This window comes from Manacus candei, unplaced genomic scaffold, assembly GCF_025592945.1.
Source record: "Manacus candei isolate 608988 ecotype Guabito, Panama unplaced genomic scaffold, ASM2559294v1 h1tg000019l, whole genome shotgun sequence".
Classification (NCBI taxonomy): domain Eukaryota; kingdom Metazoa; phylum Chordata; class Aves; order Passeriformes; family Pipridae; genus Manacus; species Manacus candei.
The window spans coordinates 4,357,446-4,374,904 of NW_026138067.1; the positions used below are offsets into that span (position 1 = coordinate 4,357,446).

At 37.2% G+C, this 17,459-nt stretch overlaps 1 protein-coding gene across 3 annotated transcripts in view; it reads left to right on the forward strand.

Annotated features, from left to right (window-relative positions):
* The window catches only part of VPS13B (vacuolar protein sorting 13 homolog B), a 428,152-nt gene that overhangs the window by 365,717 nt on the left and 44,976 nt on the right, over positions 1–17,459 (forward strand). For all 3 annotated transcript variants that reach the window (XM_051785196.1, XM_051785198.1, XM_051785197.1), the window contains exons 41-43: positions 7,398–7,579; positions 9,363–9,712; positions 16,025–16,186. In XM_051785196.1, coding sequence (XP_051641156.1) covers positions 7,398–7,579; positions 9,363–9,712; positions 16,025–16,186 — 694 coding nt within the window. The remainder of the gene's footprint in view (positions 1–7,397; positions 7,580–9,362; positions 9,713–16,024; positions 16,187–17,459) is intronic.

Sequence of the window (17,459 nt, forward strand, 5' to 3'; positions counted from 1 at the left end):
TCTCTCCTCAGTGCAAGTCGATGACTAAAATAATCCAAATGTCTATTTTAATTATATTGAATAAAACTGTAGTGTTTCAAGAGCATTACATTATTATTATTCACACAGTTTACTTACTATGCTAACAATAAAAAAAAATTAATCAGTGTTTTCAAACACTGGAGATTCATTTTACATTGTGTTTACAGCTGGAATCAGTGTGCACTGACAGATATTCATTCTATTTGCATTCATTCCACTTTTGGTTAATATGTAGAGTAAGAAAAAATGAGTACAAATTCTGTCCAGAAATAGAAGTGGAATTGCTTTGAAAGACCTTCTTAATATTCTATATTTAGAGCAGAAAAGCCAAAATTACTCTGTTGGATTATTGGTATTTGCTGATTCTTGCTGCTTGTGTATGAACACATGCTTGAATGAGTATGTAGCATCCACATGTGTTGTACGAAGCTACAGAATTCAGAGAAATCAGGGATTAAGAACATGGCTTACAAAATTAATGAAGAAAATTTAACATCTGGTTTCCATTAATAGTATCAGGTTGGAAATGATTTCTTGATGTTAATTGTGAAAGAATGCATTTTCATCATTGAGAAGTTAAGTGTTTTAGACAAGGTTAATTCCTCTGAATGTGGGACCCTGACAGAATTGCCTTCCTGGTCAGCTTAACACCACAGAAATGTGAACTCGGTGGGAACTGGAAATGATGTAGTGAAATTTAGTAGATTTTTTTTCATTAAGGCATTTAGCACTGTAATCATGTTTATTGTTTTCTGCTCAAATAGAGTTTATCACTGTATGCAATGTTTCATTCAGGGAGCTCTGATAAGCTGATGAGCTGTAACTGTTCAGAAAGAACAGAAATTAAACTGAAACATTTGCAGTTCACTGCAGAGAGATAGCAGGAGAGGGAATAAGGTAGCAAAAAATATACACTGCACTACCGAAGCATTTGAAGGTAAATAAACAGAAGAGAAAGAGGAAAGTCAAGGGAACATGCCTTGAACTGCCACCTACCTGTACAGGGACTGCAGAATCAGTAGTCTTGATACCTTTGGTGGCCTGGGGAATTTATAATAGTTTTAAGTGTAGTTTAAACCTACATGAACTAACAGTAGACTGGAAATTTAAAGATTTGTGTAGGTCAGGGTAAACTCCAGAAACCAGAAACCTATAGGATACACAAGGAAAAACTATGATTTCAATTAGATAAGAGAAAAAGTTCTATTCCCTGCCTCAGCAGTGTTTTCAGTTTGGAGGCATGTTGGAGTACTGCTCTAGCTCTTGGGGCCCCAAATGTAAGAAGGATGTGGACCTCCTGGTGGGCTGGCCATGAAGATGATCAGAGGGCTGGAGCACCTCTTCTATAAAGACAGGCTGGGACCTGGGGTTGTTCAACCTGAGGAAGAGAAGGCTCTGGGGAGATTTTAGACCAGCCTTCCAGAACCTATACAAAGCTGGAAAGGGACTTCTTACAGAGACATGTAGTGATAGCAGAAGGGGGAGTAGATTTGAACTTAAAGATGTCAGGTTAGATAGATTAGATATTAGGAAGAAATTCTTTACTCAGAGAGTAGTGAGGCACTGGAAGAAGGTTGCTCAGAGAAGTTATGTATGTCCCATCCCTGGAGGTGTTCAAGTCCAGGCTGGATGGGCCTTGAAGCAGCCTGGTCTAGTTAAGGTGTCCTGCCCATGGGAGAGCAGTTGGAACTGTGGTCTTTAAGGTCCCTTCCAACCCAACCTGTTCCATGGTTCTATAATAGAAATTCAAGCTGATCTCTCTACACTAACTTGAAACAAGGCTGCACTGCAAACTTGCTTGAGGACAACTGCAGGAAGGACCGGTGAGGAAGAATTAATCCTGACCAGTCAGGAGTGCTCCTGAGTGGATCAGAATAAGAGGAGCTGTTCCTCGGAGATAAGGCTTTGACCTAGGGTTTTTGAAGCACACTGGCTTTTTCTGGGAGACAGAGAAAACATGGCAGTCACATGTCACTGACCTGGAGGTCTTGAGACAGTGCACAAGCACTGAAATACATATAGTTACCACTATGGAACAAATTTAAGGTAATGGTTAAGCCCCAAAGGATCATATTCTGTTAAAAGGAAGCCTTTATTAGGAGGTGGTGACAGATACTGTGGACCTGCAGAGAAGGCCAGCCTTTCTAGACCCCTAGTAGCATGTAGGAAGTCCATGTTGGCAGTAACTTTGCTGAAACTCTGGCTTTATCAAACAAACATACTGCTGCCAGTATGGGTTGTTTCTTGTCACCAAGCACTCTAAAATGTGTTCTAGATTCTAACTTGACCAAAAAAATCACAAACTTTTTTGGTTTTGAGAGAGACACTGCCCATGTAATGCCCATGGTAAATTTCAGTGTTAGACTTGTTCCTAAAACAAATGTTTAACATGAGATTTTACAGACTTGTGAGAAGAGCCACAAGGCACTTTGCTTAAGGCTAGTGCTGAGTTAGACGACCAAATTCTAATGCTGAGGGATCTGCGAGAGCAAGAAACAAAAGCTGTATAAAAGTTGAATCTCAGTTTTCCTGGAGGCTCCTGATAATTTGACATTAATTACATGCAGCAACTGTATGATTGATTAGAAAATTTAATTCACTATTAATTGTGTAAAAGCATAAAAATGCTTAGTCTTGTTGAAGTTTATTTTCTTAGTTTGATGTTGTATTTTGGATCAGACTCTAACAGTTGCCATATGCATGCAGCTGCTGCGTAATAATAATAGCATTTCCTTAAAATTCTGCAAGGGTTTTTTTTGGTGGTAACCTCTATGATATGCTAATTATTAATAACAGAGAGCTGATCCCTTGTGTTTTAAGTACTTTATTATTGATTCCTAACATCAGTTATAAAGTATGAAACTTATGTGGTTCATATAACAAGAAAATGACAGGGTTTGTGAGAAGATGTGGATTCAGCTGATATGTTGAGCCAGAAGCTGGCAGGCTGAAGTATATCAACCAGTAATGAATATGGGAATGTGCAAAGATGTCATGATCCAAATCTTGTGGTATGCAAGCTCTTTCTGAGATCGATCAGGAACAAATTGGAAGTATAAAAATCAAGGAGCTATCTGGTGAAGGCCATAGTATATATGTGTATGTTGTTTGTTTTTAAGAGTTTTGTAGCCTGTTCATTATTTCATGTATGCATAAGGTTTGAATGAACATTTATGAATGTTTAATCAATGAATGAACAAATCTGAAGTCCTAAGTGAAATAATTTAGCGTCTCTTTGGGGATATAAGACAGTGTTTATGAAATAAATCATATATGGCATAAATGACTGTTTATGCAGGACCTTAAAGTAGGGGGTTTTATCACGGGAAAATGATCACAGAAATAGTCACAGAGTAAATTATTTTTAGAGGTTTTTCATGTTACAGGACTAACAAATCATATTCGAAATTACTTTTGAAGCTTTGTTTGGTTGGTGAGACATTAAAGCCCCTCCCTGGTTTGGTTGGGAGGGGTTTATAATTTTTTGTTTAAATGGGTTCTGTTAGAAGATATTTTATATATTTGTGCATCTGCTGTCTAATTTAAACAGTATTTCTATAATTACTGACATACTAATGTAAAATAGTAATTGAAAATGCCTTAAGATACAAACCATGAAACAAGTACCAAAACTTTTAAATAAGCTTAAATTGCTACTTTTTAAAAATTCAAGTGAAGAATCATGATCATATTTCTTGCTAATTGTTTTAGCTTTTTTTCAAAGTAAATGATGTACTGGATTTTGACCTCTAAAAATTTGGGTTCAGACCAGCATTTGAGTCATAAATTAAATGAGTTAAGTGGTCTCTTTCTTCTTCCCAGTGGATATTTTCCCATGTTGTAGTTTCATCACAAATGGCAGTTTCGGTTTAAATATTCCACTCTTAAAATAACAAGAATAATGCAGGTCACTGCTAAGTCATTGCTCCCAGTTGCCATATATTGAATTTGAACTGCTTTGCATGATGTGAATATCATAACTTATATAATTAATTCAAACATGGGTATTTTCCATTTTAAAAATTCTGATATTTCCCAGGATTTTGAAAAAAAAATAAAATTCTGGTCAGGTCAGTTTTATTTAAAATTTCTTCTGGTTTTGCTACACCCATCCCTCAACATGTTGTGCCAAACACAAAGCAGTAGAAGCTGGTTGTTCCTTTTCTCTGAAGGTGAAAAATCATGGATGATCCACACAGCTCCAAGGCAGCTGAGAAATGTGAGGGTGTTTTTATAAAGTATTCACTTCATGCACAAATTTTGATTTCATAATCACACCTACTTCTGATATTAATGCTCCTACTGTTGTTTACCAAGACTTAGTAGAAATTTCCCTGTGTTTTCAGCTAACTCTGCTTTCTCTTGTGTTTGTGCACAGCATGAGATGAAGGACTGTGTCTGATTTCTGTGCTCTGTGCAAGGTCAAAGTGGCAGTGCTACAGGTCTGACAGAAGTCTACCTAGGCAAAACATTTAAATGGGATTTAATTTAAAATCAGAGAGTCATGGTAGTGGCTACAGTCCCTCTTTAAAACCTGTTCATTTGATATTATGATTTTTTATTACAGTTGAGTTTTTTTAAGAAAATACAATAGTAGTTTGGTTGCTACTTTTAGTACATGTACTGTAACTGATTTATACTGTTACTATATTTTTATTTTCATAATGACATGGGGGCTATAATTCTGAATATGGATTCTGGTTGAGTAAAAATCAAATTGACCTCCTCACAGATAAAACAATTACACTTCAACGAAATCTGAGCAGATAGGGAAAGAGTGATGAATGAGTCCTCATTGTGTTTCTTTTCAGATGCTTTCTAGAAAGTTATTTTCTCTCTTTAGAGTACCTTTTCCTTCTAAGTGGTTTAGCAAGCATTGTCCTGCTCCTCTCAATCTGTCACTGCTGGCACTTGTCCCTCCCTAGCAGGAGACAGGGTGCAAGGCCAGTTCTGTCCCATGGAGCAACATTGTCCCACTCTCATTTGCCATTTCTCTCTGGTTAGGTTTTCAAGCATGTGGCTGGACTCCGAATTTTGTAGGAATTGTTTCAGTGGTGAGCCTTTTTGGTTTCTAAGATGACTCTCCATGAGGAAACAAAAAGCAGCTTTGAATCTTTTTGTTCCCAACACTTTAAATTCCAGAATATTACCTCCACTTGGTCTGCTGCTTGTGGGGCAGCAAACTAGTGCAAAATATGGGTAAATACTTTACATTATCTCCCTAGTGTGAAGTTCCTGCCACATTTCCCTCTGAATCAAGCATGTCATGTTGCTCTGTGATCATTGTGGTTATGACTGAGAAATTACAAAGGTCCCACCACAGTAAAATGCTCAATAAATAAAAAACAGGTACATAAAATTTGACTAAATGCAAAATTGGAGAGGTTTGTTTGGGTTTTTTTTATTCTATGAAAATATGCATCTCCAAAGCATATTAAAAGAAATAAAAATGCTGAGTCACTGATAGGTGACTGGAGGAATAGGTTTCTGAGGAAAAGATATATATATTTTCAGAATAAACCTCAAATTTCAGAAATAAATGTCCTTCCTTTTTACAGCCATTACAACTGTTCATGCAAATTAAGTCTTAATTCAGAATATCAAACTGCAATTACTTTTTTTTAAAGTTCCTCACAGTTTGGTTAGCATTTGTCTGCGCCCATCTACCATTTTTCCGTTTTCATTTTATATTTTCCTGAACTTCTGTTTCTAATCAAAATGCAATGAGCAAAAAATCTTTAAATATTAATCATTATTCTGAGAGAATTAACCAGTTTCATAGATCCTAAAGTACTTCGTTGTCTAAATCAGCATATGAATTTTGGTCCTTTCAGATTTGCTTCCATGCTCTGTTCCGACAATCTAAGAAATATCCGTGGCAAAACAAAGAAAAGTATCTCACTTCTCTGACTGTGGTCCAGTTCCATAAATATTTTATCATGTGAACACAAAGAATAATTTTATTTCCAAAGATGCCTATCTCAAAAGGCCTATAAACACCATTTTTTGAATGTAAATTGACAATTTGAAGAAGTAAAGAAGCACAGGAAAGCAGCTAAAATTCCAATTAGGTAATTTATGCTTCATCCTTTACCAGCCTAGTCCATTCTTAATATCCTGTCACGATTCTTTGATAATTGGCTAATTTTAGTTGGGTTTTACTGCTGCATAAGTATTTTATGTCCACAAACCTAAAGTTGGATTTAAGCTCTATAAATAAATACTGTGCTAGATAGTTACTGTACCACAAAAAAATACTGATAAATTTACCTATCCGTGGAACTCCATGCACTCGTAGCTGAACATTTTTAGTATCTACTATATTTGTGCATAATTTTGAGGTAAAACACATTGCATGATGAAAATTTTGGTCCTGAAAGCATAAGACGTTTTGTTTTAAAAGTCAATTGTCAAATTTAAACTTCTGTTTGAATTTAAAATATCTTGAAAATGTCAATGAAAATGTATTTGTGGCGCTTTATAAAAGCTGATGACTTTCTGACAGAAATATTAAGTTCACCTTAAGTTTATCCTTCATTTAATTTTATTTGAAAAGTAAAGACAGTATTTGACTGAGGACATGGACATAATTCTCTTGAATCAAGTCTAAACTTTTAAACTACAACTCTTTAGTGCCAAACTTCAAAAGCAGTGAGAATAAGGAACAATAAGGATAGATTTAGCTTAAATTAGAAAGTTTATTTGTACTTCAGTGGTGTCTTAGCAACCTGTAGAATTCTGATGTAGTGTTAGTTTCTCTCAAAAGGCTGAAAGATAATTCTTGGAAATTCATGGCGTCAGGAGCACAACTATGAAAAAAAATCAGTGGCATGGCATTATAAATGTGTAGTTAATATGTTGTAATAGATGCTAGTAAAGGGCTCCAGGGTGAGCTTATAACACTTGGAGATTGTTTTTAAATTATGATTGTAGAGTGAGAAGAACAAAGGAAATAAAGCTTACAGGGACATAGAAGTATAGAAGTAATTTTATAAATTTATGAAAAATCATTCTCTTGACCAGATTAACTCATAGCTCATTCATATAGCTTAAGTAATGTTGAAACAGCTGTTTAGCTATTTCAACAATTAAAGATACCTGGTGTATAAGGGTTTTGTTTTCTCTAAATATGTATTGTTGTGGTGGTTCAGATGTTTGTAAATTGAAAGTGTAGTGTGATAAAAGTGTGGTTGGATTGCAATCTTGTCTGTTCTGTTCTGCTTTGCAAAAAGTACAGACACTGACATTAGCAGTTAAAATAAAACAGTGACGTTGTCTGTGTCAGCAAATGAGCATGGAACATGATCAAGTCCTACTATAAAGTGGTAAAATCCTGGAAGTCCTGAAAGTACTACTTTGTTATCTACCTTCTACAGCTCGGAAAGTGAATCTGGCTCCCAAAGCGCGTGTGATCAGCTTGTAACCCCCACGGCATTAGCAGCCTGTACCAGGGTTGACTCCTGTTTTACTCCTTGGTTTGTGCCATCACTAAGTGTAATGATCCAGTTTACCTATTTGGAAGTCCACCTATGCCATCATCTTGATCAACTCGGCACAGGTATGTACTCCTTTGTGTAGCATAGTAAAAGCATATAGTTCATACGTGCTGCTTAACCACTCTTTTGCTGTCTGTAGTCCTCATTTCCTCGTTCAAACAGACATTCTTGAAATAAATTATCACAAACAGCCACCAGTGGTACAGGCTCCAGGGTAAAACCGATGACTTCTGTGCACTGAGAAAGTACATACGGTAGGCAGTGAGGCTGATCAGCCCCCTTCCTGCCTCCGGAATGGGTAACTGTAGAAGCCGTCTGTTTTCCATAGTCTGATTAGTGACAGCAGGTGCCACTTCACTTTTGAGCCATCTTAGTGAATGAATTTGATCTTTTACATTTTCCAGCATATTAACAGTCCTGCTAAAATATTTGAAGATTTTGCAACCCCCTTAGTAAGAATTCCTTGGAAGAGTTCTGAGAACTACAGATTTAACTGTCATTTCAGTTATGATCACTTTTGGAGCTACATATGGTTTGGTTCAGTGCTCTCTGTCATTGCATTAATGGCAAATACATTCCAAGAGATCTTTAGATTATTGTCTGATTTTCAAATGCCAGGAATGCTTTCTGTGGAAGATGGGCAAACTTGGATAGTTTTGACAGGGACAGCTTTCTTTGTGAGTAGTTTTTGTGTTTTTGCAAGTATTATAATACATTCATTATCAAATCATACCAAAAATGACATTCAATGACTAGCAAATAATTTCTTGTCTATCAGCTACTTTTATCAGTACATAATTTTCCTCACTATTGCACTCCAATTCCAGATGCTCAGTCTTTAAAAGTACATATACTGGAAAAGGCAAAAATCAGATTAAAATCAAACCCAGCTGTTTCATTTTTTAACAGCGACTGAGTTTGTGCTGTTGTTGCTGTTGTTATAGCATCTAAAGGCCTTAAGTTTTGGGGCTCCTTTGTGCTGTTATACACCAAGGGAGCACAAAACTTACTGTATCTATTACTCTTTTGTAGAATAATAGGGCTTGATCCTGGATAGAGATGAGTGTTTTGGTTCCAAATCTGTAGAGCACTAAAGCATATACTAATTTTAAGCATGTGAGAAGTTCCAGCAATGTAAATAATAACATCAGTGGAAATATTCGCATGCTTCATGTTACACAAGTGGTATACATGCCTTGCAGTGTCTGCTGCCTCAATGCTCAGCATTTTGCAGGACTGAGACTTCAATGAAGGCGATAAAATCTTTTTTATGATATATTTCTCATACTTTAGTCTCAGGATACTGTTTTGTTTCATTTCTAGTGTTATGGGTTAATATGTTGCATCTCAGTGGGTTTGTGGTCTTGAGCTGTCCATAATTGCATCAAAGACAACTTCCATTGTGGAGCCTGTTAGCCTGCACTGTCACATGTCAGCAAATAGTATAATGCTAATTGTTATTGTGTTCGTAATGTGCTGTGTGTGGAATATCATAGACATCTACTATAGCCAAAATTCTCACAGAAATATGGTCTCTGCTCCAAATAGGCAGCAATCTGAAGTATTGAGCAGTGTGTAGATAAAGCAGTTTGGTGGCTGGTCTGTTTACCATGAAAAGATTTTGGTTTGCAGATACTTTTTGTTTGCAGTTGTTATTAATTACAATTCTATTTTACATCTAACAAACAGTGTGAACAGCATTCATTTCGGATTTCAGAAATGTCGACTCTTTAATGAATTTTATTTGTTTTATCTTATGTACAAGCAGTTAACACACAATTTACAAAAACATACAGAATGCGGTGATTGTGATGTTCCAATCTTGTTTTTTCTTTCACTTTTCAGCACCACCAAAGTTTCTTCGGCCATTTTTATCTGATAAGAACATGCCATCTGAACTAGAATACATGATAGTTTCCTTTGATGAGCCTCATGTATATCTTCGTCAGTGGAACGATGAATCGGTGTTCCAGGAGATCCAGTTTTCAACTCAAGCCGACTGTAAACTTTTGGAGTGTCGAAATGTGACTCTGCAGAATGTTGTGAAACCTTTAAAAATCTGGGGACAGATTGCTATTTCCAGCAGCACAGCAAGAAGGCTATTGGACTGCACAATAATGGTTGACCCCATTTTCATCAACTTTGGCCAATATGCAGTTCATTCTTTAAATACAGCAATTCAAGCCTGGCAGCAGGTATGCAAATGCAATAGTGAGAATGTAGCTATTGTGATTAATTTAATAGCAAATTAGAATAACCACTGCATTCATTGAAAATATTCCAAGATATAAAAGCTGTACCTTATACTGAAAGTGGTTTTTACTAATAAACATTAATTCTGTGATAGCTATGAAAATTAGGAGACAGTGTTTGCTATCTGTAAAGGTAAAGGTAGCCAAAACTGCTTGCACTTCAGAGAAACTACATGAATTTATATCAGAATAATCAAAATCTTGGTCTTGAAATGCATAATATTCCATGCATTTATGAAAAGGTGAGTGAGACACGATATGTAAGCACAGCAAAGTCTGAGCACCAGAGCATATTGTTTCCAGCTACCACTTCCATCCTTATTGAAGTTCAACACTAGTTTCACATTACATTCTGTGCAAGCAGCATTAATGGCTGAAGCCAGTCCCAGTATAAGGAACCTTGCTTCTGCAATGACCCCTCAAAGGCCTGTAATTCCCTTACTCTACTACAGCCTTGAAATCAAATCATTCTCTTCATCTGCCTGAAGACCTATGTGGAGCCTGGGAATTAATTACCTATCATGGCACTACAATAACAAAGCCCCCAAAAAGGATAAAACATCTGTTTTATATCAAAAAATTCTTTTTTAAGGGCATTCCATGGTTTTCTTGTTGCAAAAGGACATTCATAAAACAAGATCTAGTGTGATTTAAATCTTTACAGCTGGCTCAAATATCAATGTGAACAAAAATCTTTGTAGCTCCAATTTCTGTTTTTTGTCATATTTTGAACAATGCTTTTAATAAAAAACAAACATAGAAAGTATAAGGGAGTCCTTGATAGGCTGTTTAAACCCAAAATATTTCTGACTTAGTACTACTCCCTCATCTAAGACATGTGTGGCAACTACTGCAAAATGGCCTTCAGAAAGGTCAGCTTCCTCTTAGGATGGGAAAAAAAAGATCTCTCAGACATAGCTATACATATAAATAAAATATGGTGCATAAATATTTAAATGTTTTAAACCACATCACAGTGTGAGTGACTGACTGACTATTCTCTGCCTTGAAGGAATATTCTGAGTTGAAAAAAATGGAATTGTATATTTGATTAAGTAGAGCCATATGTCGCATAGTATATTGCTGACAGGTACATTCTATGAATAGTTGGTACTGATTTATACATGGATTTGGCAATGTTAACATGAGCCACAGGAGGATATACTTCTGTAATTGTTGCTGTAATTTTCTCGTTTCCTCTCATGTCAAGGGTGCTTGCCACCATGTTCTGATGTGGTGGGTATCTGGCCCTGAGTATTTGAGATTAAAAACTTGCATTGCTTTGAAATTAGGGAACAGTTAACACATAAGTGGGTTCAAAATGGATTATTAAATTAATTGTTGCCAAGATGGTTTTTATGTGACTTTACCTCCAGATTAGGAGGTTGGCATGCACTGCATGGGGAGGGAATAAACTTTACAATAATAGGCATTGTTTGTTGTTTGCTGTTCACACAAAATGCAGTATAAATGCTGCAACTAGAAGCATTAATTTAATAACCAGGAAAGGTTATTTGAATTCTCCACATACTTTTTACTGGGTTAATATCTGAAACAAGTGATGTTGTAGTCGGTAGACAGACAGATGAAGCATGAAACAATTTGGCCCTGCACCTTTAGGTCAGGAGTTCAGGATTACCAGAAACCTCTGTCAGTGTCTTTGTTTCCTAGATATAGACTGACTTTTTTTTCTTTTTCTTTTTTTTTTCTTTTTTTTCTTTTTTTTGAGGGAGTTCGGTGGGTTTTTTTTGTTTAAGTAATGGTGAACATCTTGAAAGTAGATTGAACCTAAAAAACACAAGGCATACAACTTGCTTTATACTTCTAAATCACATGCTGAAAATCTGAGAGGATTAGCACTTTTAGAAAACAGTTTCCCCTTTTGACATATTTCATTGTCTGATCTGAAATCCCTATTTAAATACAAACAGTAACTGGCTAATGAACATCTAAATGCAAAGCTGGAGTAATGGGTTTAATAATTAAAGAACTGGGCAGGGAACTTCAAGGTTGTTATTAATTTAGTTTTATTATTTAGTAATAACACATAGACTATCAAGTGAGATAGAAAATGCATGTCTCCTGTGAATATAAGTGGAGTGAAGGATGTGGTGATTTTTTCCTTTATTTGGGCATTTAAGCCTTCACAAATTGTTTACAGCATTAGTGCTTTATGGTATCTAGAGACAAAGGGTCAACTGAGAAAGCAGCTCCCCAGGTATGGTACTGAATGTTATTCCTGGGAAAAAGCTTTTCCTTTGTGGTTTTGCGTTGCAAATGTTTTCCTAAACTCCTCGGAAGTTACAAAAGCTCCTGTTTTAAACCTGTTTTAAACCACTAGAACATCTTTTCTTCAAGGTCTGCATGGTGCTTAACCTTTCTGTTGGCAGTTGCATAAGTTTTCTTAATGAGCTGGGATCAGTCAAAATGACATCTTGTGATCACAGTAGTTTCCCCATCTTTCTACCATAAGCACAAAGAACAAAGGAAAAGGATACAGAAAGTTTCTAGCTGATAATGGCAGGACATCGCTGTGAGAATGAAGTTTAAAGAATCCTATGGAAAATGTTCTTTTCTCTTAGAGGAACTTCAAGGGAGATAAGAAATTGCTAAAGATTTTCTGTCCAAAAAACATTACTAGGTGAGAGTGTGGTGGGGGAGAGACATGAGAGGGAGAGAAACAGCTTGCAGAAGTCTTAGGTAGCTCATGAAGTACAAAGAAAATAACTTTGTGCATATAAAGAGGCCTAGGCTTTTATGATCGGGGGGTTTTTTTCCAGATCCAGAAATGCTTTGAAATAGCTATGAGCTGAGACATGAGCAGAAAGTCCTGAATGACTAGGGAAAACCTGGTGACTAGTATTATGTAGGATGCTTTCCCCCCTCTCTGAATAGAATTCACAAAATATTTGAAAGCCCAATAAAGGAGAGACACTTTCCAGGCTTCTCTGAGAGAAAAGAACAGCTGAAAAATGATCTAAAGAGTGGCAAGAAATCGTCCCCCAGGAACTGACCCTAGTCTGTATCTGATTCAGGCTGTTGATCTTTTGCTGATTCTTTTGATTTGCTGTTTTTATTCAGAGGGAATTTTTTTCTTAGTCCACACTTAGGTGTTTTCTGCTCCTGGAGTCATCATTCAGCCCTTCAGCATCATTGCCACACAAATGGCCCAGTTCTATTTGGGTTTTTTATGCCTGGTTTCTCTAAACTCTCTTTTATCAATCAAGATTTCCTCACTGCCTCTCTTTGCTGACTTTTTATTTTCTCCCTTTCTGCTTACCCTGTAGAAGCTTCTACTGTGAGACTTCAGTAGCAATGTGGAATCCATCTCCCTGTGATGGGTGCAAGAACTTGCTGCACATCCTCAGGGATCAAGAAGCATGGGTGCTATTCTATCTGGGAAAAATCTCCTGTCTTTACTGCAAGGAGAATAAAGTTGCCTAGAACCCTGCCTGTGCAGTGAATAGTTGCCATACTGAGCTAAAGCATCCCCAAGCTTCCTTGACTATCCTTTAGTCATCTCTTATTACCAAGACCTGAGGCATCTGTAGCTTTCTCTTAAGCCTGGCAGCATGGACCAATGCCTTATTATGCAAAATTTGGTATTTCCTGGGTTAAAACTTTGGAATTGTTATAAAATTGAGTTTTAAATATCTCTTTTATTTAACTTTGAGAAGTGTTACTGTTAAAAGCATTGGATTCTAGTAGCAAACCTAGCATTTAAGACTAATGAGTAATGACAGTCATTCATCAGCAGCAAATGTGTGGAAGTCTATTAATAATTCCTGATGGGATAACATTCCTCCAGCACAATTTAGGAGTTCTATGCATGCCAAAAACTTGCTGGACTCTCTTTTCCCTCTGGAAAATGCAAGAACCTACAGTTTGTGTTTACTTACTTGAAACTAAGTTAGTTAGTAAGGTAAAAAGAAGGAAGTTCATCACCTTCTGGCGTTGTTCTTCCAGTCTCTGCGTAATCAGCAAGAAAATGTATTGGAGTAAAAGAAAAACCTTTTCTTAAATTCCCCTGGGGTTAGATCTAGGTTTGACTGTAGCAACATACTTAGCTCTGTAGATAGTAAATCCTCCCTTTTAAAAAGAACATTTTGCAAAGCTGTTATGGGAAAATATATATATTTGTGGTAGACTTATGGGTATGTGGGTATGGCAACTTGACAGTAAAAAGTCATAGATCCTCCATTAGAAAATGCCAAAATAAACTCTACACTCTGAAGTGGCACTGTAAATGTCAGCCTTTAGCACACCCAGATCTGCTACTGAATGTCATACAGACATATTTCTCTGTAATGAATTTTGCTGCTTAGAAGAAGTGTGCAGTTTTGGTTGTGCTTACCTAACTCTCGTTTCACAGAAGATACCTGATCTTATGCAAAACAATTAATGAAATTTGGGGAGAAACCTTTAATCTAAATATTTTCATGCTTAAATACTCCTTGGATGAATAGTTTTTGCACAAACACTCCCAGCCAATCATTCTGATATTCCTTTACGAAGGGAATTGCAACCTGCCTTAATTAAGGACAAAGGGCAAGGGGCACAGACTCAAAGACAGGATGTTCCATCTGAACATCATGAAAAACATCTTTTCTGTGAGGGTGACAGAGCACGGGTTGTCTAGAGAGGCTGTGGAGTCTCTTTTGGAGATATTCAGAAACCATCTGTGTGCAATCCTGTGCAACTTGCTCTAGGTGAACCTGCTTCAGCAGAGGGCTTGGAATAGGTGATGTCCAGAGGTGCCTTCCAGCCCCAACCACTCTGTGATTCATCTTTGGTCACTCTGAAGTTGATAACGGTAGTGGACATGCATTCAAGGATGCTCAATTGGACGTACCTTGCACACTTCGCTTTTCAGAAAAACTCTTCCATGTGCATCACCCAGCAATGGTCTACAAGTAGTGTACCAGACAGTTTTTCATGAATGACTGAGGATCCATAGGGGTCTGTGAGGAAAGATTTCTCTCCCTCTTGTTTGATCTCTGAGTTTCTGCAGGCATCCAGGCACATTGTTATCAAAGAACTAAGAGACTCGTATGATTAGAGACAGGGAAGGTGCTAGCTTTGTTAGGTCCATTTAAAAGGTCCACTGAGAGAGCAAGGAGGGGAAACAGCTCTCAGAAACCATGGAGGTTCCAAAAGTTAGAGAAAACGTCATGAGAAGAAAGGATGAGAAGAGACCAGCTGGGTTATGTTATGAAGAAGGAAACCAACCAACAGTAAAATGTTGTGTGTGTACTAGGAAAGATGGGTCAAAAAGAGGTAAAAAAACCCACAAGAAGATGAATTCCTTGTGTTATACTCATTAAATTGCGTGAAGACTATCCAAATGTTACTTTTTTTTTTTCTTTGAGTCATTGTTATGGTTGCTAGATGGTTGCTTGTAAGTGGAAGGTGCCAGCCCAGTAGTGACTAGGGCAGAAATATATGAGAGATGATCTCCAAACCAAATTATCAGTCACACTTTGACCTCTCCCATATAGGGGATTATAGTTCGTGCCTTCAGGAGCTGTAGCTCTGGTAATTTTTATGACTATCATATAGTCTCACTGTGTCAACAGAGTGACAACCAACCAGATGAAAAGCAGAAAGAGGGGATGGAAGGATACTGCAGGCTGGAGAAAAAATATTGTAAAATCTGAAATACTTTTAAAACCCTTGATAATTTTTTTTTCCTTTTAAATTGCATGGTGCATTTTCAAACTAGCCTCATGGACCTATGAAAATACATTCCCCATGTCTCCTGCTTTTTCTTTAGTTGACTTTTCAAGTGTTGTGGTATCAAGGGAGAGTCTTCTTCTGCTGACCCACAGCAACATTTCAAAGTAGAAGCAGCAGCTGGGGAGAAGGAAGTGCAACCTGTTGGCCTTAGAGATCAGTTGTCAAGCATGGAGAAAGCTCTTCATGCCCTGCTCAGTTTGTAGTGCCCTGTCTGCCCTGTGTGACAAGTAATTCCCACAGAATTGAATTTCGTCGAAGTTTTTTACCCAAATTAGGAAGCTTAGTCTTTATTGTAGTTTTAAATCTAAGATTTGCTGTACAGAAACGTAAAGTAAAATATGATAAGTCTTAGAATATATTTTGTCAACCTAAACACTATATTTTGCAGAGAGTAGAGTGCTGTGAGACCAAAACTAATTGAAGAGATCTTGTATTTCTGTGTTGTAACAGTCGCCACTGGGCAGGCAGCTGCCAAATTCTTACTGATTCTTACTGGCTTTCATATCCCTTTCCTTCCAGAACCAATGCCCTGAGGCAGAGGAGTTAGTCTTCAGCCATTTCGTGATGTGTAATGACACACAAGAGACACTGCGGTTTGGCCAGGTGGATACTGATGAAAATATTTTGCTGGCCAGTCTCCACAGTCACCAGTACAGCTGGCGCTCGCACAAGTCCCCACAGGTATGTCAGAAACAGTCCTCCCAGTGCAGCATTTGCTAAAACTGACTGTTGGCTTTACATGCTGATTCTTTGGTTTTCTCTGTGGCCTTGACTATCTCTCAAGCTCCTGTTCCTTCAGGAGTCACATGCTGGGGCTGCAACAGAGAGAAAAGGTAAACATAGAGTGAGGAAAGCCAGAAGTGTTTAGAAGTTACTCAAGGGTGGAACTGGATGTGCATGACCGCTTTTTGTAAAACCGAGCGCTTGTGGAAACTGAAGCTTCTGAAAAAAGAGAAAGACAGCTTGCCAGGTTTTTATAACTAAGTGATCAGTGTCTGTTTTCTGAGATGTACATTAGAGGTTTGGGGAATTTTTTTAATGAATTGTTTTTGCCAGAAGCATCTGTTCATTGAAATTGTTTGCAGAACAGGGTCAAACTGGACAAAACGCTCAAATTAGCATGTGCTTGCATTAGAAAAGATTTGAAGTTGTGAGAAACACCCCACTTATATAGCTTAAATAACTCAGTTTCTGTTTCTTTGATTTTATTTGAAGAATAAACACTGAAACTGAATTAAAATATTTTTAAACTATCAACAGGAAGTATTTCAATGAAACCATAGAATCATATAAGTTGAAAAGACCTTTAAAATCATTGAGTCCAGCTCAGCACTGCCAAGTCCACTGCTAAACCATCTCCCTAAGTGCCACATCCACACATCTTTTAAATACCTTCAGGGATGGTGACTTGACCAGTTCCCTGGCCAACCTGTTCCATTGTTAGACAAGCCTTACTGTGAATTTTTCCTAATATCCATTCTAAACCTCCCTGTCACAACTTGAGGCCATTTCCTCTTGTCCTATCACTTTTTACTTGGGAGAGGAAACCAACACTTGGATGGTGGTGAGAAATGGACTCTTCATCTTAATTCAAAACAAGATAGGAATTTAAATTTTTAAAAAAGAAAATGTTAATGAGACAGCAAACCTATTTCTTCTCTTTTCTTAATATATACCCAACTCCTGCTGAGTGGGAGACTAGGTACCTGTGCCACTCTACTTGTTGAGCTGTACTCCTACTCTGAAGTTACTAAAATTTTTACAGATCCTAGAAGAAGTGTAGTGAACAGGGGTTCCTCTAGAGCCCTGGAAGATACCAGTATTAGCATGTGAGAAAGAAGGTATTATAATTCTAAACAGGAGCTGTGCCCATTTTCACTGCTGGCAAGTTTCAACTTACATTGGGAAGCAGATATGGCAAATTTACTGTGGTTTTCATTCATATGTCAGCTGG